This window comes from Macrobrachium rosenbergii, chromosome 2 (assembly GCF_040412425.1).
Source record: "Macrobrachium rosenbergii isolate ZJJX-2024 chromosome 2, ASM4041242v1, whole genome shotgun sequence".
NCBI lineage: Eukaryota > Metazoa > Arthropoda > Malacostraca > Decapoda > Palaemonidae > Macrobrachium > Macrobrachium rosenbergii.
Window position 1 is genome coordinate 71,939,105 of NC_089742.1, and position 24,577 is coordinate 71,963,681.

The following is a 24,577-nucleotide window of genomic DNA, read 5'->3' on the forward strand; positions in this document are numbered from 1 at the left end:
ACTGCCATATCTGGTGCTTTCCTGATAAACAGTTCCCTATCTTTTTTCACAACATTCTAAAGCATCTCAAGAGCTCACTCTAGTCTCCAGCTGCTGGGTACTGCTCTTTCAACTACTTCATTTGTAATATGATCTTCCCAATGCACTCTAGCCATGATTCTATTATTTTACAAGAACACCTTATCTAAATCTCCATTTACTTTGTCAGTGCCTATGCTTCCAATGAATAGAATAGTAGAGGCCCTAAATAAACATCTGCTTGTGTTACTACTGAAATAATTTAATTCAGAAGTAATATAGTTCCGTCTATTTCAAGCTAAATGTGCCCACTCTTTTTCTTACTATCCATTCATTAAAAATTATAGTAAACAGACCACTTTGCCAACTTATTTAGCTCTCACAGGGTTGGCCCAAATATTGCCGTTTAAAACCCTGCTTCACAGTCTCAAAATAACAGAATTTCTTACATAAATTTTGCAACCCCGTGCATCTGATGACACCATTGTTATATCTGGTACACAGTATCCATTTCTAACACCTCTTCCTCCAATTCTGCTAAAACCATGACATGACACTTGTATAAAGCAGCTCCAAAGGGCCTCCTTTTCTTCACTAGTCCATAGCTTCCTACATTACTATGATAAACACACAAAGAGCTCAGGCCTTCATGGCCACCAGCATTTATCTCAAATTCTTCTGATACTCCTTCATGGTCTTCTAATACTCCAATATGGTATCCTCTGCCCTCAAAATCCCAACCTATTGTTTACCTTGGTACTCTGTCAAATGCCTTCCCAGGATCAACAAATTTGTGTTCTTATCTCTTCTTTTTTTTTTAAGGTATTTCTGCAGATGCCTGATGATCATTATATGGCCATACTACTTTCCTCCAGAGCTTTCTCTAATAGATTTGTATTTCAAGTCCTAGGAATCTTATTCTATAATTTCCATAATTTTCCCATCTTCTGGTCCAATCTCTTCATATGTCAGGTTTTCATAGTTTCAATCTTATCAGTAATTGATCTTCCTGATGATTTTATCAAATTGCTTTTTATTCAGAATAGTCCCCAGACTTGCATCTTCCTGAGGGCTCTTTCGACTCTTTCAAATGTTATATTCTCTATTGAATCCTCTATCCTGACAATATCATCAAATTCATACTCCTCTTCTCCATTCAGAAGATTTTCAAAATAGCACCTCAAGTGTTCCTGTATCTTTTAATTTTCAGTTTCAATTTCTGCGTAATTATCTTTGCCACTTTTACATCAATTGCATGTTTTTTTTTTTCTCCTTTACAATCATGAATATTTTCTTGCCCACTCAGCTATACCAATATTTTCACTCCATTTAGCATGAAGGCTCTCTTCTCTTCAATTGTCCTTGGAAATCCTGATTCCACCATGAAGTCACTCTTTCTCTATATCCCTTTCCCAATGTGACACCACATACAACTATGGCTGTCTTTTGCATGCTTTCTTTAGGGAGTGTCCACTGACCACTTTTTTATATTTTCTAACACATCTTTGATTCTCCATTTATAATTCAATTCCTAGTTTCCATGTTTTTTTTTTTCATTTACTATTGTCCCATCAAACCAGAAAGCAGCAATTCATGGTGTGTTAACCATGTCTTACCTGGTACTACAATGGTAGAATCTTTTCTTTTGCAACACCTATACTTATCATAATAAAATCAATCTGTATTTCAGCTTGTCACTTTTGCATGCAATCAACTTCTCTTTGGGCTTCCTTAACACTGTGCTTAGCAATTTCAATCCTTAGCTTTTGGAAGAATTCCAGTGCTGCTTCTCCTTGCTGATTTCTTTCTCCTAGACAACATTCTTTGCAATACATATCCTCAAAACCAACTTGCTCTATTCTTGTGTGGTCACAACGGGCCCCCTCCTAACAGCATTCCCTGACTGTAGCACCTCTGTCACTGCATCTGATAACCCTTAACAAAATTCTTGAATCTCATCTTGTCTTTCTGACTGTGGTGAGTAACTTGATACAACATGAATTACCTCCTCTTTTAAGAACATCATCATGCACCACACAACATGGATTACCTTCTGTTTTGTCATCATCTTCATCTTGCACCAATACAGTAGTTAATATAAAAAGATCACCATTATGTGTCTACAGACATAATACACAAATTCACATCTGAAAATATTTTTTAGCAAGCTTTGCAAGTTGATGGGAAGTCATATGTATCCTGTTGTGCTAAAACAACAACGCATTGTAATGTAAACAATAAGAATCTTAACAATAATCCAAAGCTTAATACAAACTAACCCAATTTTAAATACAAATAAAACATAAAAGACTAAGACTCTTCTCAGGACAGTAACTATAAAACACTTCACTTATTTTCAATGCAATCATGTGTACCTAAAATCCTAAAGCACAAATTCTTAGAGGAAAAAAGAAAAGGAATGGATAAAATCAAAACAAACAAGTGTGTACTTACCTATCATAATCTGCCTCTCTACAAAGATGTGAACGGAAAGTTGAAACACAGGCTGTCTTGAAAGATCCGCACACAGGACAAACATATTCTCCTTTGCTAGGTGAACCCGTTGCTGTATTTTTCAACCATGTCTGAAAAGTATTTTTCATCAAGCAGAAGCAGAAACACACAATCCCTAATGTACTAATACAACGTTTCTCAACCGTGCACCAATGGACGTGGCTCTAGTCTCAGCCAAGCCTTTGTCTTTAGATATTTTAAATTGGATGCTGATTTCCTCCATCTTTAAGAAGGAATGGATAATCCTTTCCCTTTTCCCATCCTCAAAGGATTTAAATCGATCATTATCGCCCTCTCTCTCTCTCTCTCTCTCGTGGATGGTTGTTCCAAGATTTTACCTCAATGTTAGAATTAACGTTGAGATTAAATCTTTACTAATGCTGAACTAAGAGGGACAACCTAGAAAGAGAATGTTTGTCTTATGCCAACAGGTCAAAATGGGTTTATGATTACTGGTGATGACCTGCTCTCTTTATTCTACTTAAATACAAAGACATCTGCAATTGTGGCCAGTCACTCAGCCATTCAGTGGGTACCCAGACACTGCTACACTACTTTCCAAAGTTCTCGTTCAGGAAACTCAGTGAATTGTAATAATAAAAACAAAAACTGACTACCCCATACAATGGATAGATTTTTAAGCAAGAAGTTCATAAGTGATGAACTTTATTCCAATAGTGAAACTAGTTCAAGTGCAATAGTGTCCAGCCAAGAAAAAGATGATTAGCCTAATCAAAAATACAGCGAAAGTTATTAAATTTATGGTTTCACTTGGATTGGAGATGAAAATCAGCTTCTTCCACTGTGTTCGGTTTGTGGATGCAGAATGTCAAACATGTCGAATCTTCCTAATAAATTAAGTAAACATTTCCAAACGCAAACTGCAGTCTCCAAGGGAAAGATGTAACCTATTTTAAAAGATAATTTGAGGAACAAACAAAGCATGCAGTTGTTATCAAAAGTCTGTGCTGAGCTAGAGAGAGACACATTATCTCTCATCGGGGAATCCAAACGAGGAGACAACGGCTGATGTTGAATACACATAAAAGTACATGTACAACCGCTCACGCCCATCGTAGAACTGCAGGAACCTGAAGGTAACAGCTGAACTTCAGAAGACGCCTCTACACAGGATTTCTTAACCCTTAAACGCCTACTGGACGTATCATACGTCGACTAAAATTGTCTGTTGGGTGCCAAGTGGACGTACCGTACGTCGACTACAAAAAATTTCAACCTTCGGTCAACTTTGACTCAACCAAAGTGGTTGAAAAACACAATTGTAAGCTAAAACTCTTACATTCTAGTAATATTCAATCATGTACCTTCATTTTGCAACAAATTGGAAGTCTCTAGCACAATATTTCGATTTATGGTGAATTTTTGAAAAAAACTTTTTCCTTGCGCCTGCGCGGTAACTTAGCGGAAAATTTCAGAAATTCTTTCGTCATTTTGTCGTAATTTTTGCACTGTTTTATATTAGCCGTTACATAAAGTTTTATATATGAGAATGTGCGCAATTTCATGTAAAATACAGCAAAATACAACCCATGGTTGTAGCTTTTATCAGTTTGGAAATATTTTCACATAAATCAAGATAACTGCCAAAATTTCAACCTTCGGTCAACTTTGACTCGACTGAAATGGTAAAAACGCAATTGTAAGCTAAAACTCTTACATTCTAGTAATATTCAATCATTTACCTTCATTTTGCAACAAATTGGAAGTCTCTCGCACAATATTTCGATTTATGGTGAATTTTTAAAAAAACTTTTCCTTACGTCCAGCCAGAAATTCTTTAGTCACGTTGTCGTAATGTTTGCACCGTTTATATTAGTCGTTACATAAAGTTTTATACATGGAAATGTGTGCAATTTCATGTAGAATACAACAGAAAATAACTCATGGTTGTAGCTTTTATCAGTTTTGAAAGATTTTCATATAAATCACGATAACTGCCAAAATTTCAACCTTCGGTCAACTTTAACTCGAACCAAAATGGTCAAAAACGCAATTATAAGCTAAAACTCTTACATTCTAGTAATATTCAATCATGTACCTTCATTTTGCAACAAACAGGAAGTCTCTAGCACAATATTTCGAATTATGGTGAATTTCTGAAAAAAAAAAAAAAACTTTTTCCTTACGTCCTGTGCCGTAACTCGGCCGAACATCTCAGAAATTCTTTCGTCATGTTGTCGTAATGTTTGCATCGTTTTACATTAGTCGTTACAAAGTTTTATATAAGAAAATGTGCGCAATTTCACGTAGAATACAACACAAAATAGCTCATTGTTGTAGCTTTAATCAGTTTTGAAATATTTTCACATAAATCACAATAACTGCCAAAATTTCAACCTTCGGTCAACTTTAACTCGACCGAAATGGTCGAAAAACACAATTGTAAGCTAAAATTCTTACATTCTAGTAATATTCAATCATTTACCTTCATTTTGCAATAAATTGGAAGTCTCTAGCACAATATTTCGATTTATGGTGAATTTTTGAAAAAAACATTTTCCTTACGTCTGCGCGGTAACTCGGCCGAACATCTCAGAAATTCTTTCGTCACGTTGTCGTAATATTTGCACTGTTTTATATTATTCATTACATAAAGTTTTATATATGGAAATGTGCGCAATTTCATGTACAATACAACAAAAAATAGCTCATGGTTGTAGCTTTTATCAGTTTTGAAATATTTTTATATAAATCACGATAAATAGAAAAAATTCGACTTTTGGTCAACTTTAACTCGACCAAAATGGTCAAAAACTGCAATTGTAAGCTAAAAAACTTACAGTCTAGTAATATTCAATCAATTAGCTTCATTTTTCAACAAACGGGAAGTCTCTAGCACAATATTTCGATTTATGGTGAATTTTTGAAAAAAACATTTTTTTACGTCCGCGCGTTACGAATTCATGCATCATTTTGTGATAACATTTTCAATGTGTTGCTTTGATCGTTTTACAATTTGTTATATACCAAAATCATCACAATTTAGTGTACAATACAAAGAAAAACAAAATAACCCGTTAGCTTTAACCGTTTTGCTCACAGCGCGATTTGTATAAAATTATATATGAAAAAATTTTTTTTGCGCTGTCATATATTTCATTATTTATATATTATAATGATATTTTTTTCATTTCTGATGGTTGCATACTAAACTTCAGGCAATGACAAAAAAAAAAAAAGGAGCCAAAAATTAACTCTTAATCTTAAAAACTAAGCGTGCTGTGATTTTTTGAAAAAACTTTTTTTCCGCTTCGTCGCTAACTCCCGAACGCTGCCGGCATACGGGAGACGTTTTTGTAAATAGAGGCTCGGCGTTTAAGGGCTAATAGGGCTTTTTCATCCTTCCTACGAATACGAACTGGGACCCTGGGGAAAGACAACACTGCTGAAGATTTCCCTGTGGCAGAAACCTGCTTGGAGACAAGAAGTGGCTGGACATGACACACCCACAACAGGGACATGGCCGCAACCAGGAGTAGGAGATCTACGTACATGGTGAGAAGGTGATGAGGAAGAAGAGATAATTCTAGGTCTTCTTAGGCGATGAGCAGCGACGAAGTCCTTAATCCTCCAATGTCTAATGGGGAGGGCTGGACGGGAGAAGATGAATGACGACGATGATGAAGACGAAAAAGAAAATGATGATGGAGAAGGAGGAGGTGGAGACCTGCACCACTTCTTCATAACATGTATGTATTTCTCTCAGATAACAAAGTCAACACTGTCGACTACTGCTCAAACAAGAGCATCAGAAGACAGAGGGGGAGTAGAAGTCGCCACTGCGGGAGAAGACTCAAAACTTCGAGACGAGAGCACTGCTGACAGATGAGAAGACAGGGATCATAAGCCTATGAGGAATGAAGAGAGCCGCTGAACTGGGAACTGTCATGGCAGACGAGCCTGGGACATGAGCAGGAGTTGTAACTGCAGAAGCTGACTGAAAACGCTTAGCAGAGTACACAGATGACCGATGTAGCAAGACAGGAGCCAAGCCCCAGGCACCGTAGAGGGGAGAGCAGCAGGGCTGGCAACTGTCATCGCGGACGACATGGGAATGCAAGACGACAGGAAATGGAATAAAAGGCCATCCAAGGTTGGTACTCCTGGTTTGCCTAGAGAAGCCAAGATGCTAGCTATCTTCTGAGCCTCCGAACCTGAAACAGTAGAATAGGATGGAGCTGCCTCCTCCCTCCCGGGGGGGGGAGGGGGCCATTGGAAACTTCCCCCACCCAAGAGAGCAGGGGCAGCAAAAGCGATGATATCTCCTGACCCCTCTCCCAAAACTTCCAAAGACAAAGCTATGGAAGAATGGGAAGGAGTAAAATCTTCCAAGGAGGAAGAAGCAACTGGAGAAAGACTGAGCAAGGAAAAGGAACAAGAAGGAGTCTAAGAAGCAGCCATCAAAGGAGGAGAAAACCCCTTCCAAGATGGCGGCTCCAACTTCTTCCTACACTGCCTCTTGGTAAAAATCCTCCATGGCTCAGGAGGCCAAGAACAATATTCAGAACAGGGATTGGTAACATTACAAATATTAGATCTGCATCTGCTGCAAGTAGAATGTGTATCAGTCTCAATAGAAGTCAGAAAACGAAATCAAGGGTAACCACCAACCTCATGACATTTTCTGTGAGGCTTAGAACTGGAAGGCTGAGATGAGTTATGGGTTTGCATGACCAAACAAAATCACATACAAAAAAGGCACTAATGCACAAACACACAAAACCGCACTAAAAAACAGCACAAAGGGCAAACTAAAGAAGGTAAACGGGCCGGAAAACACTGGCTTCTGGAAGGAACAGCACATCCGTCCAGCAACGCGGTACGGAAGAAACTGATGGGTGAAGCGAGGTCAGCAAAAGCCTTCTCTCTCATCCGAATGGCTGAACCCCATTGCCACCAATACCTTGTGCTACAATTTTTTATGTTTTTTACCAGTTTCCAGCTGGTGCTAGAAGATTTTATCCTCATGTTAAGACCTTGGTTTGTTCCACCTATGAACAATTATTATTTTCCATTGCTACCAGAAGAGCTGGCCACCATATCTGCTGATCATAGCTTACAAACCAAACATGGAAAGATGACCATTCATTGATTCTGGATTTCCATCAAAGCAGAATATCCTTCAGTAGCTTGTAAAGCACTGAGTATTTTATTGCAGTTTTCCACATCATACCTCTGTGAATTAGGATTTTCTGCACTTAGCAACATTATATGTAAAAATAGATTAAATATTAGATGCAGCTTACTGCTTATCAAATATAAGGCTAATAAAAAAAATTGCTGAAGCACATCCAGCACAGGTTTAACACAAGCATACTTATATACAAGACATATTGTAATGTCTTAAGAATAAATGCTTGCTTCAAGAATTTCTTTATTATTTGCCTATTGTGCAATTTTATGGCTAATTTTATTTTACTGAAATTTAAAGTGCATCCCAGAATTTTAATTACTCTACAAGTGCACCCTGAAGTAAAAAAGGTTGAGAAACACTGCACTTAATATAATGAAACATAACTGACTTACAGTAGTACATTAATAAAAAAAAAAAAAAAATCAAGGACTAACATTTGACGGTGACACCATTTTTCTCTGATAATGCTGTATACCAATCCATCCTTCTGAAAAGAACAGTTACCCCTTGAATTTCATAGGATTATGGATGCAGTGCCCATGCACTGGCAAGGCCCAGAATCCAATATAAGAATTACCAACATTACTTAAAACCACCATGTTAAGGACTATAAACATGTTGAAGTAATAGCACCCTAAAAATACTTTAAAACACGTTGAAGAAAAGGCTCTCAAAAATACAAACAACTGTTCAGTGTACATAAATAAGTATTATTGTCTAGCATAAATTGTGTGAGATAATTCACTAACAATATTCATCTTCTGACTATTTCACACTGCATTAGACAAAAAAAAAATTAATTATGAATGTGACCAGTTCCTCCAGTTCAAGATTACTGTGTAAGTGTTGACTGCACCTCATCTTTTCCTTTTGCGTGAGGTAAAGGAAAGGTTCAGCAATTGAAAGTGATAGTGGGAAGAAAAATTCAGGTAGTAACTTTCTCATTTTCACAAAGCAAAGAACATACATCTATCTTTGGGTCAGGCTCATCTTCCATTCCACCACAAATAACAGATGATGGTAGATTGGTTACTGGCCCTAAGGAAAAGCTGAACTGCTTCATCAAGCTTTTGAAGCTAAGCAATCAGATAAGGATGTCCCTCTCCCTGATACTTGTCATCCTGAACCTATTCTTTAAAAATTTGCATTTCACTACAGGGATGTTAAGAAAATTCTGGATAATCTTGATAGCTGGGGTGAAGATCCTGATGGTTTCTTCCCTTTGCTTTTTTAAAAAATTTTAGTGTGTTGTGTCCCAAGATTACTAGATTTTATAGATTTTTATGTCGACATAATATCTTTGTGGATGAGCACAAGCTTAGTATTACAGTGCCTGTTCCAAAGAGTGGTATATCTGAAGACTGCAGTACCTACAGGCTAATCTCTGTTCTCCCTGTGCTCTCCAAAGTTGCTGAAAAACTTATTTTTAAGCCACTATATAAGTATGTGGAATCTAAAAGATTGTTAGCTGATAATCAATATGCATACAGGAAGCAGATGGGTCTGCAAATGCTCTTTTAGACTTGACATGCTATTTGCAAGTGAATGTTGCCCAGGGTTTTCAGTGCACAGTAATTCAAATAGATTTAGTGTTGCTTTCAATTTAGTAAATCACAAGGCACTTATTTATAAACTTCAGAATCTTGGAGTGGGTGGATATCTGTTAGGGTTACTTCAAGATTTCCTTGCAAGTAGGCTGCAGCGAGTTGCTGTGGGTGGGATCTTTAGTGAACCAAGACCTGTTGTGTCTGGAGTTCCACAGGGTAGTGTTCTTGGTCCACTGTTATTTTTAGTGTATACAAGTGTCATGGTTGTTGGCCTGGAAAACAAGATTATTCAGTATGCCAATGATGCAACACTTGTGGGTATAGTAAAGTTGAGAAATGAAGCTGCCCTCTGCCTCAATTGGGACATGGACCAGATCAGGGAATGGTGTAGTTGGTGAGGCATGAGGTTGAACTCCAGTAAAACAAAAACACTATTGATTAGCAGACCTCGTACAGATTTCCTGCTTTGTTGGTTGTCTAAAGCTTCAACTATTCTAGGTGTAACTTTTGACTCACATCTAACTTTTGAGAAATATCTAATGAAAGTTTCAGTAAATGCTGCACAAAAGTTTGTTACTGTTCGTGATAAAATCAATGCAACCTGTTTCAAGTCATTTGTACTTCCTTTACTGGAATACTGTTCTCCAGTGTGGATGTCTGCTTCTGCCAGAGATTTATCTCTTTTGGATAGAGTGGTTTGTGGTGGTAGGTTTCTGTTTCTTTATAGTAACAGTTATGACTTGGACCATCAGCGGATGTTCACATTTGTCACTTTTCATACGTTGTATTTCAAAAGAGATCTTTCACATTCACAATTGATCGCTGATCCCCTTTATCTGCTGGAAGCAACTAAATTTGCTGAACAGCAGCACCAATATACAGTAAATGTGCCTTGCTGTCAAACTTCTCAGTTCCAGAGGTACTTTATTCCTCAGAACATTGGACTGTGGAACAGCCTCCCAGAGGATGTTGTGCAGTTGGAACTTCAGAGGTTCAAGCAACAATGCAGTGCATTACTACCCTAATATTCCTCATGCATTTTAATACATTTTTATCTATTTATCAATTTATTTTTTCTCTTTTAATTAGTGGGATCTCTTCTTTCTGTATTTCCCTTTACTTCCTCTTACTTCTTCCTAATGAACGCTGCATTCTTTGGAAGCTTGAATTTCAAGTCAATGGCCCCAGTGGGCTTGTTCCCTATGAATAGGTTTGATCTACTAACACTCCTTGCCCCGAATGCATTATTTTCCTTACATCTTGTTTTTATGTGAAAAAATTTCTCTAGGATTTTCTACAATTCTGTTGTGCAATTTTTTTGGCCATAATGTGTTGTGCAACTTTTTATGCCATAGTTCTGCTATTACATTCATGGTGGATTAAAGCATAACAGTTTTGGGATCAAAATGTTATGAAAAAGACAATAATATACACAAAAGATTCTGCTCCTCCATTATGTCAAAAAAGGTAATATTAATATTGCTTTGCTACTGCGCCTTTTCATTTATAGAAAGATAACTGTCTGACAAATTTCATCCTAAAAAAATATGCTGCTAATTAAAACAGTACCATAATTTCAATTAGCAATTTGAAAACAAGTCAATACATACAGTTACGTAAAGAGCCCCAACAGTCACGCTTATTATCATTGATAATTCCTAAATCTCATAAAACTGGCCAGAAAGATTTGTTCTTCAGAAATAACATTCTTAAAAATTTACTGATTAGATAAGCCAAAAATGTTGACTGAAACAATTCCTTTAATGGACCTGTTTCCATAACTTAATATTTGTTGTTGATCGAAAACTGGACAATACAACACGTTTAATTGTGAGTACTGTTCTGGATTGGATCTAAATGACTTTTCAACAGATAATCTTGGGTTAAATAAGAGTTTTTCAGATCTGTTCAGGATGGACTTACGGGGGACGCTGACTCCATAGGGACCCATTACAAAGTAAGTGCTTATAACTAACTACCTTATGAATGAAGGGATTTGCTTCAAATTTTTACCACTTATTCTTCACCTAATAATGAAAATTCTCATTGCAGGAAAATTAGAAATTCAACTTCTAAGTTAATTTTTTTGCATTTGATAAAAAGATTTTAATACTTTTTAAAAATAATATGCAAAAAAAAAAGTTTCACTCAAAAATTAATTTCCGATGTACAAAATCAAGATATATAGTTATACTACACTCTGTAAAAGTTTCATCAAATTTGGATCAGTCTTCTTGGAGTTATAAGCATTTATTTTTGAAAAAACTAAGTTTTGAGAAAATGGCAAAAGAAAAAACTTATGGTTATTTTGTAAAAACTATGAAACTATGACAGTTAGAAGGCTGATTTTTGCACAAAACCTATTTTATCATATAAGAAATATGCCCTGAAATTTTCAAATTTTCAACATAATCAAATGAAATATATATATATATATATATATATATATATATATATATATATATATATATATATATATATATATATATATATATATATATATATATATATATATATATATATATATATATATATATATATATATATATATATATATATATATATATATATATATATATAATAATATGCAAATTTTAGGTAACATATAACTCAAGAGAGAGCACATTTCTATTCATTACATTGAAAATGTAATCAAATGAATAGAAATGAAACTTAATATTTCTTGTTGTGTGGTCTATGGGTTCAGTTTGTGACAGCTCGATCCCAGATTATCCTGGATTATCTTGCTGTTTATTACCCCTTGACAACTGACCATCTGGTATTCTTGTTCTTTTTGTTTACTTCGTAACCTTCTTTATGTCTATGTCTCATTCGTGGCCCGACGATGCGTTAATAAATGTGAAAGCACTTGGTACTGAACTTCTGCCTGTCATTTTCCTGTGGGATTCGCTTATATATATATATATATATGTATATATATATGTATCGAGTGAATAGAGAAAAATGTATTTTTTCGAAGTAGAAATATCCTATTTCCATTTGGGTCGGTACGAAGGACCATAACGCAATAAATTTCCCAGTCTGTCAAACAAGTCTCCAACCATATCTTCAAGAACACACCAGCACTAACGAGGCGCTAAGAGAAATTGCATCTGGCCGTGCCTTCGAAATCCACGAGGGTCCTGCGAAGGAACCTTATGGTTAGTAAGAGTGTGGGAAAAACCTCAACCCCCCTTGACTTCAAACGACAGCCCAAGGAAATAAGCCACGCCCACAGGTCAAGCCTAGATGTTTTGGCCAATCAAATGCCATCAGTGCCACAGACCTAGGCACATCCTACAAGGAGCAAATACCCAATAATCAACAGGAATTCCTTAAAACACACCTCCAAAAGTTGGAATGAAGCAAGTGGAGGAGGTGCCTCAGAAAAGCAGTACCTGCCCAGAATATGACGTCATGGTTGACACAAGGGAAAATGGGAGATATAAGGACAGGCATACAGGAAAGGAGACATAAAAAAGGTGAGAGAAAAAAGAGAGGGACAGAGAAAAGTCGTGGAGAGAAAAGAGAGAGACAGAAGAAAAGTCGCAGAGTGGGAAGATAGAGAGAGAGAACTATTCCGAAGTGTGGGAAGCAGAAAAGACAGAAATAGAAGAAGTGTTTTAGTGAAGAAGGACTCTCTCAAACAATAGTCCCCGTAATCTAATTCGTTAAGTCTCTCGAAACCATTATTTCAAAGTCTCGAAACCATTATCTTAAAGTCTCGAACCATTAAGAAACAGTTAAGAACTATAGGTGGAACTGTAAGACAAAATCACAAATAAAGAAGAAACGGGAACAATTAATCATTTTCCCTTTAACCTCGGTAATTTACAATTTAATAACTGTTTTAAAGAGCCACTTGTTCCTACTTACAATAATTACCACACGCCCTACGCCGGACGCGCTTACCTTAGTGTTGGGCCCTTTGAAGGAAAGAAACGGGTCCGACAACAGCTGGTAGCGAGCGGTGGGATAACGAGAGTTAAGTGGGATAACGAGAGCAGTGGGATAACAAGAGCTAAGTGAGATAAAAAAAAAAAAAAAAGCTGCAGCCGATGGCGATCGGTGAGATTACAAAAGCTAAGTGAGATATCCGCGGGTGTACATGTAGTGATCACGAACAGTTGGCGAAACAGTGAAGTGAGATAAACAATTGAAAATAGAATAAACAAGTGATCAAAGAAAAACACCAAAGACAAAACATAACATACGCCACTCTGCAAAGAAGAAATAAAATACGCCCCACGCAAACACACACAACGCTACGACAAAGCAGAAGACTACACCCCAGAGAGAGAGAGAGAGGCCCTTTTCCTGTCGACGCCGATGATTCCCGTGACCGAGTGAGAGCCAGATTCCCAGCTAAGGCGCAGTGACGGAAGGACGCTGAAGAAGAAGGCGAAGAAGAAGACGAACGAACAACCTAACCCTTGGATGAAAGCCTACGAATAACGAAATCAAGCTGCCGAGAGAATACGCGCAGAAAGACGAGAGAAAAAAAACGACTCACAGTAAGAATGTCCTTACGGTCACACACACACACACGTAGAAATTTTCTTTTCTTTGAGTTAGAAACACACAAAATTAAGTCGACTAAGAACGCTTGTATTGATATTCATTTGAAAACACAAAACTCATACGTAAATTAAATAGACTTGGCAACAAGAGTTTTTTTTTCTCTTTCTTTAACTAAGCACCTATCGATCTTTTTACTAAATTTTATCCAACATTTGGTATTACTAAACTTTATTTAACGTTTGGCATGACTAACCCATAATTTCTGTATTTTATTTGTGTCATTCTCACGGTTATTTTAAGCATTTAATTTCTTATGTAACATTCATTAGCGGAAATATATATATTTTTCGATCGAGAAATCTCAACTTGTTTTTTTGTTCGCTTAAAGGTGTTCAGAATCATAAGTTTTTCAAGATTATTTTTCTTTAATTTTTTTGAAGCAGTGATAATTTATTTACTCGTTTTACCAGCACTGTCAAGGATAATTGGAAGTTAAGGGATTTTTTTTGTTTAACACCGCCAATCGGTAATTTAGAATTTCGAGGAAATTTTAGTGATTGATTAATTTTACTTTAAGTAAGATAGAAGTGTTTATCACCTTTTGTGAATTTTTTTTGTGACTTTAAGAACTGGTTGACTTTATTTGCTTTATTGTTACTGCCATTATACTCAGTGGTTAAGAAAATGTTTGTCATTAGTGAATAAATGCCCAGGAGGAGATCGGCACAAACTAATAGTGTAAGAACTCCTGTTTACACAAGAAGTCAAACCAATAATTTAACTATGGATAGGGAACACAGTCAACTAGCCCAGTCTCTGCCAGCTGTAGGTACACATAAAAGACATGCAATTAACCATATAGCCAAATTTTATGGAAGGAAAGAAGGTCAGGGTGCCTGTAACTTAGAAAACTGGATAGAGCAGATAGGCATACATCTTAATAACATAATAGGCACAGATAGCGAAAAACTCAGTGAAGCGAAGAGTTATCTGGATCTGGAAGCAGGGAGACTTAGAACAATATGTCCATTCCGAGACATATCAGAGACTTAAGAATTGGGAAGAAATGAAACAGTTCTTTAGGAAGGTATATTCCACAGTAGGCGAAACAGATCCCAAGTTATCAGCCTTGCAAGGATAGCTCACTGTTATAAGGCAGATAAAAGAAGCTACCAAGGGATGAGTTCCCAGCTATACAACAATATGAATGAATGGGGTCACTTAGTCACATCCACTAAATGGGCAGAGACAGATAAAATGTCAGTAGCTGATGTCAAAACCATTATTAGGTTAGCATTCATGATTGGAAGTTTGCCAGCCAAGAAGCTATTGGAAGGATGACCGAAAATGGGAGACTTCAGATGACATAGCTGAGATCAAGAGGAAGTAGCAAGAATCTTAGGTAGAAATCACGAAGGGAACCCGTATACAGACCTTTAGTCACCATAGGACAAGAAGAAAGAGGACAAAATAGTTCTAGGAATCCAGATAGAATCAGAATTAGGACGTTAGGTAATACAACTCAAGGGGGATTTTCAACAGTCACGTGTTATAACTGTCAGAAGAAGGGACATTATGCCAGTGACTGTCGAGGGATAGCTTACTGCCCTTTCCATAAGAGAGCCGGGCATAGCGCTCGAGACTGCAGAAATAGACCCGCTTCAACACCTAGATATAGATCTCAGTCAAGAGGCAGAGGTAGAGACCGTAGTCAGTCTCCACAAGCTAGAAGGAATAGAGGTTCAAACCCAAATAGGTATCAAGATACTAACCAAACTGCGAGTATATCAGATGACACAATGGTAAATTTTCACTCCAGTGGTATAATGGATCTTCCTTCAAAATAGAGGGAAGGACCGGATTGCAAAACCTAAGCCAAACTAGACAGGTTAGCAAAGTTGATATAGGGAATGAATATAATTATAGACCAGTATTTCCCACATGTTGGTTTAGAGAAACCTATTGCCACATTCTTTGATACAGGAAGTCCTAAGAATATAATGTCAGAAAAGGTGTATCAGATGTATTTTTCTCACTTAAGTTTGAACCCAGCAGTAGACTGCAGAATCACAGACGTTCAGGGTAATAATATCAGAATAGTAGGACAAATAGATTTTCCTTTTAAGCTAGGAAGAATTTCACTAAAGGAGAAGGTTCTAGTAGTAAGAGATATACAGTTAGGGTTTGCACATTTGCTAATTGGTTATCCAACTATGGCTAGAGAAGGTATCAGCATTAATGCACCTAGAGAGCAATTAGTGATTAGAAGGGGTCATGAAATTTCTAGAATACCTCTATGTAAATTAACAGGAAGAATCCCGACTCGAGAGCACTCTTCATTGAGAAGTATTCTAAAGAAAGACACGACAGAGGGAAGATATTCAGTATACAGCACAAGCTCTCAACAGATAAATACTCACTTAGAATCCAACCAAGAAACTTACTTGAAATTAGACAGGGAGTTAAGGCTTAAACCTGGAGAGAGCGCATGGATAGAATGTACAGTAAATCCAATTTTTGAAGGGAAGGAAATTCTCATGCTTACTGAAGAAGCGCAAGTAAAGGGGGTACATTACTCTTCTAGTCTACATGAAGTCAGGCAGGGTAAAATAGCTTTGCAGGTTATGAATAACAGAGGAGGAAAGGTTAGGCTAACACAGGGAACAGAATTAGGTTTAGCAGAGGTATACATCATTCCCATTCAAGTTGTAGAGAAGGAAACGGTAGCACCAATCAATAAAGAAAATGAAAATTTAGCCCAGGACATAAAACTGAGAAGAGCTAAGATAGGGTCTCACTTGAAAGATATTAAAGAAGACTGTGCTAGAGAGAAACTCATAGATTTGCTAAGTGAATACCAAGACATAGTCGCTATGGAGGGCGATACACTAGGTAACACAGGTGAAATAACGCATAGAATAGACATTCCACAAAACACAAAGCCAATCTACATACCAGCCTATAGAGTAGCCCATTCCCAGAAGGAGATCATTGAAAGAGAAGTACAAAAAATGGATAGGCAAGGAATAATAGAACCATCAAAATCTCCATGGTCTTTCCCACTTTTGCTACTTCAAAAAGGATAAAACCTACAGAGTAGTGGTAGATTTTAGAAGGTTAAACAAGATAACCGAAAATGATCCTTATCCAATGCCGTCTATGAGAGATCTTATCACAACGATCGGATCCAGGAAATACTTTACCACAATAGATTTGTTGCAAGGATTTTTACAAATTCCTTTGGACGAGGAAAGTAAACCATTAACTGCCTTTAGTACAAGCAACGGTAGATATCAATATGTGAGAATGCCTTTTGGTCTGAAGTCAAGCCCAGTAACCTTTGTGAGATTAATGGATAAGATTTTAGGTGATTTATTAGGCAAGGATGTACATTGCTATATAGACGATTTGATAATAGCAACAGATACAATTGAAGAACACATAAAACTGGTAAGAGAAGTACTAAAGAGACTAAGGAAGGCGAATCTTAAATTGAAGTTAAAGAAGTGCAATTTCCTCAGAAGGAAAATAGACTACCTGGGACACACACTAAGTGAAAAGGGTGTGGAAGTAAACGACTTAAGGTTAAGTCAATCAAAGAGTATCCTACACCTCAATGTAAGAAGGATGTGAAGTCATTTTGGGATTAGCAGGTTTTTACCGCAAGTACATAAAGAATTTTGCAACAATATCCGCTCCGCTGACGGAGTTATTAAAGGAACACGTGTCATTCGTATGGAAAACAAGGCAACAAGAAGCATTTGATGAACTAAAGGAAACGTTAACTCATTCTCCCGTACTTAGTTTCCCAGATTTCAGTAAAGAATTCTTTTTAGCTACAGATGCAAGTCACACTGGTATAGGAGCATGCTTAATGCAAAGACATGATAGCAAATATAATGCTATAGCATATTACAGTAGAAAGCTAAAGCCCACAGAAGTAAACTACTCAGTAACAGACCTAGAGTCTTTAGCCATAATAGATGCTTTAAAACACTTCAGGTATATCATATTCGGGTACAAGATAACTGTATTCACTGATCATTCCACGCAGAGTAGAAATGCTTAAGAATCCGAATTTTTCCGGACGTAGAGCTCGTTGGTTTATGACAGCCCAAGACTATGACATAGAGTTGAAATATGTTCCAGGAAGGCCAATAAAGTGGCAGATGCCTTATCAAGGCATAGTAACCAAAAGGATAGTATAAACATGATAGGTCACGAAGCAGAACAGGCCGAATTCATAAACAATGTATTTACCATGCATTACACAGAAGAACTTTCCAGACAAAATTTCATAAGTGAACAAAAAAGTGATGAAGATTTAAAGGAGATCTTCGATTTTGTAGAAAATAAAAGAGAATTTAGTCAAAAGGAACGAGCAGAACTAAGTAACAGAATTGGATGGCCCATAGACGCGGTAAACGTCATAGACGACGTACTAGTTTGGATGTGTCACGAGTGTGACCCGTTTGATCAATTACTAGGAGTACTACATAAAAGAGTAGTACCAAGGAGCCTAAGAAATAAAGTCATTGAGTTAATGCATGACGATGACATGAGAGCTCACCCAGGAAGGGATGAGACAGTTAGACTAGTTAAAAGATCTTTTCATTGGAAGGGAATTTACAAGGATGTTAGCAATTACGTGAAGAGCTGCAATACTTGCAACAGTTACAAGGGAAGAACAGATATGGAAGTACCTCTAGGAAATATCCCATTCCCAGACTCCATTTGAAAGAGTAGCCATAGATCTGATCACTAATCTTCACACCACAAGTAAGGGGAATAGAAATATATTAGTGTGTATTGACGCACTCACTAGATATACAGAGTTAATACCATTAACTAGTAAAGGAGCTAAAGAGTGTGCAATCGCTCTTTTTGATAAGATATTTTGTAGGTATTCTGCCCCACAGCTCATTATATCTGATAATGGCACCAAGTTCAATAACTCATTAGTTCAAGAAATTTTTGATGCATTCAAGGTAGAAAAGGTAACGATACAACCGTATCATCCAGCTAGTAATGGCTTAGCAGAAAGAAATAACAGAAAGGTTCTAGATGCATTAAGGCATACAGTAGGACAGGATCCTGATTGGGACGTCAATTTACCTTTAGTCCAATTATCACTAAATGCTAAGTATCATACAAGTACTCAAGCAACACCCATAAAAGCTTTAATGGGATATGAACCAAGATTACCATATGCGTGGCTAAATCAGCCACTACAGCCTAATTACTCTGAAGACATTATGAAAATAAGAATTGGGAATTTCAAGGTAATTCATAAGCAATTACACAAGAATTTAGAGGAAGCTCAGAAGAATATGATAGACAGGTATCAAGAAGGATTAAGGCCAGTAGATTACAAGATAGGCGATGAAGTTTACCTCAAGAAGGAAGTAAGAAGTGGAATTAATTACAAGTTAGCCACTAAATTCACAGGGCCATACAAGGTCATAGATGTGCAAGAGACTAAGGTGAAAGTGAAAAAGGTGAATGAAGTAATACCTTCCACATATGCTGAATCATTAGAAGAAGAAGGATTTTGGATAAACAAAGATAAAGTCAAGAGAACAAAAGAAGTTAAAGAGGCAGAACTGACTGAAGAATTAGAAGAAGCTACTTCAGAAGAAAAAACTAGATATAACCTAAGAAATAGAAGAGTCACATTTCAGTAATAATGATAAGAACAAACCCGTCAATTCATCCTATTATTCCCTGTATTTGATTTCTTTGTTGCTGAGTTTGCCTTTATTGGTTGACTTAGTAATGAAACTATTTTTTGTTATAATGTTGCAATGTTTACTTTAATTAGTCGGTCTTGTAACAAAAGAATTTGGGGTTAAGGCGCGTAACTTCAATTTACATTTTCTTTAACTGAGGGAATTACTTAGGAAGCAAGAAAATAAAGTAAAATTTCTGAAATGTAACGTATTAAAGTCAGAAGGGTTAACAGTCATCTTTAGGGATTTGCAACCCACTATCACTAATAGAAGAATGAGGTAGAAGTTTAAGACAGGTTTTTAAATGATTTCAACGAGAATCTTGTTTTCAAATCACGAATATTTGTATCAGCATACTAATCATAGAAGTAAAAGGTAAAGAAATGAGAAATACAGTTTGTAAGTTTTGTGAGTACTTTAAGGATACCTCATCAAGGAGAAATCTTGGCATAACCCATAACATGTCAACATTGAAAGGAGTGCATGAATTATACTAACACTAGAAGTAGAAATAGTAATTACTTATTTTCCCGTAGAACTAACACGTTTACGATCTTCGTTTCTTAGAGATACTTTAAATAGCGAAAGCTTACCGATTTGTTTTGCCAGTCACAAAATATTCATAAGTACTACTTTGTTTTCCGACCCAAGTTGCCAGTCATACTTTCGAGTTAGTCATTTAAAATGTAGAAGTTTCCTATGCAAAGAGAAGTCTATACTTGCATTGATAAAGTCAAGCAACACGTACACAAGTAAATTACACATGTTAGTTACACAATGTTTGAATACACCCAAGTTACAAGTAAGGACATTATCATTCGTTTGTAGCAGCGAGCCCAACAAGAAATCCATGAAGAACGGCCAAGAAATGAAGGTTGCCGCCTTATGATTGTACAGATTGATTACTTTTAAGAATTTAAAATCCACCTGTTAGGCAGCTAGGTATGTGGGTTGAGTAAATCCAAATGTAACTTGGATAGATAATTGCTAATGTTTCTTTGCTCTTTTATATCATTTACGATTGTTTAATACTTAAAGCCAGATACATAGAAGGAATTTGTCATACAAAACGTGCATATTGTTAGGAGCCCTCATAGTCCATACTGTTTTGTTTATTTAGAAAACTGTCAGGAGCCAGTTAGGTAGCATGGCCGAGACTGTATCGAGTGAATAGAGAAAATGTATTTTTCAAGTAGAAATATCCTATTTCCATTTGGGTCGGTCAGTCCTAAGGACCATAACGCAATAAATTTCCCAGTCTGTCAAACAAGTCTCCAACCATATCTTCAAGAACACACCAGCACTAACGAGGCGCTAAGAGAAATTGCATCTGGCCATGCCTTGAAATCCACGAGGTCCTGCGAAGGAACCTTATGGTTAGTAAGAGTGTGGGAAAAACCTCAACCCCCCTTGACTTCAAACGACAGCCCAAAGAAATAAGCCACGCCCACAGGTCAAGCCTAGATGTTTTGGCCAATCAAATGCCATCAGTGCCACAGACCTAGGGACATCCTACAAGGAGCAAATACCCAATAATCAACAGGAATTCCTTAAAACACACCTCCAAAAGTTGGAATGAAGCAAGTGGAGGAGGTGCCTCAGAAAAAGCAGTACCTGCCCAGAATATGACGTCATGGTTGACACAAGGGAAAATGGGAGATATAAGGGCAGGCATACAGGAAAGGAGACAGAAAAAAAAGGTGAGAGAAAAAGAGAGGGACAGAGAAAGTCGCGGAGAGAAAAGAGAGACAGAAGAAAAGTCAGAGTGGGATGATAGAGAGAGAGACTATTCGAAGTGTGGGAAGCAGAAAAGACAGAAATAGAAGAAGTGTTTTAGTGAAGAAGGACTCTCTCAAACAATAGTCCCCGTAATCTAATTCGTTAAGTCTCTCGAAACCATTATTTCAAAGTCTCAAACCATTATCTTAAAGTCTCGAACCATTAAGAAACAGTTAAGAACTATAGGTGGAACTGTAAGACAAAATCACAAATAAAGAAGAAACGGGAACAATTAATCATTTTCCCTTTAACCTCGGTAATTTACAATTTAATAACTGTTTTAAAGAGCCACTTGTTCTTACTTACAATAATTACCACACGCCTACGCCGGACGCGCTTACCTTAGTGTTGGGCCCTTTGAAGGAAAAAAGAAACGGGGTCCGACAACATACACACACATATATATATATATATATATATATATATATATATATATATATATATATATATATATATATATATATATATATATATATATATATATATATATATATATATATATATATATATATATATATATATATATATATATATATATATATATATATATATATATATATATATATATATATATATATATATATATATATATATATATATATATATATATATATATATATATATATATATATATATATATATATATATATATATATATATATATATATATATATATATATATATATATATATATATATATATATATATATATATATATATATATATATTTATTAATATATAGTTTTATATATATATATATATATATATATATATATATATATATATATATATATATATAGTTTATTAATGAAGTTTTTATATAAAGCTTTATATATATATATATATATATATATATATATATATATATATATATATATATATATATATATATATATATATATATATATATATATATATATATATATATATATATATATATACAGTATACTTATATCTTATATATATTCAAGTTACATCTTACGATTCAATTCACACACACACACAGACTTTTCACTGGAACCTAACTAATGGGCATACGATTTTTTCACAGACACACAAAATTCTCAGAAACCCTGCAGAAGTGGGTGTTTAATTTTTGAAGTAATTTACAAGTTTTCATGCTTTTGTGTGTAAAATCTGTATGAAAAATGCATTTCATTCTTTTATGTGTAAAATCTGTATGAAAAATGCATTTCATGCTTTTATGTGTAAAATCTGTATGAAAAATGCATTTCATGTTTTAATGTGCAAAATCTCTATGAAAAATGCATTTCATGCTTTCATGTGTAAAATCTCTATGAAAAATGCATTTCATGCTTTCATGTGTAAAATCTGTACCAAAAATGTATTATTTTTATTTTTGTACATGTATAAATATGATGCAAAGGTAATTTCAGCACATTCAGTTAGTGTACTTTTACAAGATGTGACACCCATTTGCAAAGTTACTGCACTTTTCAAAGATGATGCCCCTGCAGAAAATGCTTGTTTAATGTTTGAAGTACATTTATAAGTTTTCATGCTTTAACTGTAAAATCGATATGGAAAATTTATATTTCTGTGCATAAATATCATACAAGTATTATGTCCATTTGCAAAGTCTTTGTCACAAGGACTTTACATGACCTTGAGATGAGGTGGTTCAGCCGCTCATTTGATAAAATGAATTAAATGTAATATCAGAGATGTAACTAAGAGTTGTATAAGTGTCATTCTTTGAAAATTACTCTGTTCACCTCGGAGAAAAGTGCTGGTGCAATCTGTATGTGCATGTAATTACAGCACGTTCAGGTGGTGTACTTTTACAAGATGTGATACCCTTAGTTACTGCATTTTTCAAAGATGATATCCCTGTAGAAAGTGTGTATAATTTTTAAGTTTTCGTGTTTTTAGGTGTAAAATCAGAATGGAAAATTTGTATTTATATATTTGCGCATAAACACGATACAAAAGCAGTACAGTTACTTTATTACAGTATCTCTCTCTCTCTCTCTCTCTCTCTCGTAGTTAGCGCTCAAACATACTTTTACAACTTATTATTTCTCTGTACGTCATTACCTGTACAGTATATAATTTTAAATTGATTGAATTTTACCTGTACTGTACTACCATCTACGAACATTATGTACATGTTTTCGATATTTTATGGAATTGTACTTTTGTTATGATTGTGACACATGACGTTTTGCCTAGTGACGCAAAGAAAATGGCTTTTACTCTAAGTGACAAAGAAAACAGCATCCCATGAATTAGGGGTAACATTAGTATACGTACACACCTACTGTAAATGCACTATTATGAAACTGCAGTACTCAATTTTTATGTCAACCATTTACTGTATTCCTTTTTTAAGGGTAATAAGCTAAATTTTAAATAAAATTACACTAACTTTAGTTCATTTAAAAGTTAGCTTAATACTTTGGGAAATAAACATTTATTAGCATTTTTAAAGACCATGCCAAACTTACGCGAAAATTCACCTTGCACGAGGGGCTCCGGAACCTAACCTCGCGTAATTTCGAGGTATGACTGTATATATGAATATCTTTTACTGTAATACAACAGTATAATATGAAGATAAAAAAGATCCATAAAACACTGTTTGAATGTTGCAACCATATATTTCAAGCACCTTCTGTGACCCTGTTCACTGGTAAAATATGGGGATATGATTGCTGTAAGACTATGTATACTGCCACACCTACATACGCTTTGTATATATACTCTTGTAATACATTGTGAGTCCATATTTTACCAGTGAACATGGGCATGGAAGGAAGTGCTTAAAATATGTGGTTACAACGTTCAAATGCTGTTTTATAGGTCGTTTTATCTTTATATATATTTATATATATATATATATATATATATATATATATATATATATATATATATATATATATATACATATATATATATATATATATATATATATATATATATATATATATATATATATATATATATAAACATATATATACCATATATATATAATATATATAAAAAAAATATATATATATTTAAGGCCTATAAAACACTATTTGAATGTTGCAACCACATGGTTTGAGCACTGCCTTCTGTTCCCATGTTCACTGGTTAAATATGGACACATGATTGTTACAAGAGTATGTGTATAAAGCATACATAGGTGTGGTAGTATATATACTCTTCCTCATATTTTATCAGTGAACAGGGGCACAGAAGGAAGACCTTGAAATATATGGTTGCAACATTCAAACAGTGTTTTAGGGGGCCTTTTTTTATCTTTATATTGTACTGTTGTATTACAGTATAAGATATTCAAATATATATAT

At 35.4% G+C, this 24,577-nt stretch overlaps 1 protein-coding gene across 1 annotated transcript in view; it reads right to left on the reverse strand.

Annotated features, from left to right (window-relative positions):
* Positions 1–24,577, reverse strand: part of LOC136848450 (uncharacterized) — a 370,363-nt gene that overhangs the window by 83,384 nt on the left and 262,402 nt on the right. The window contains 1 exon segment of the mRNA XM_067120740.1: positions 2,473–2,603. Within this exon segment, the coding sequence (XP_066976841.1) occupies positions 2,473–2,603 (131 nt within the window).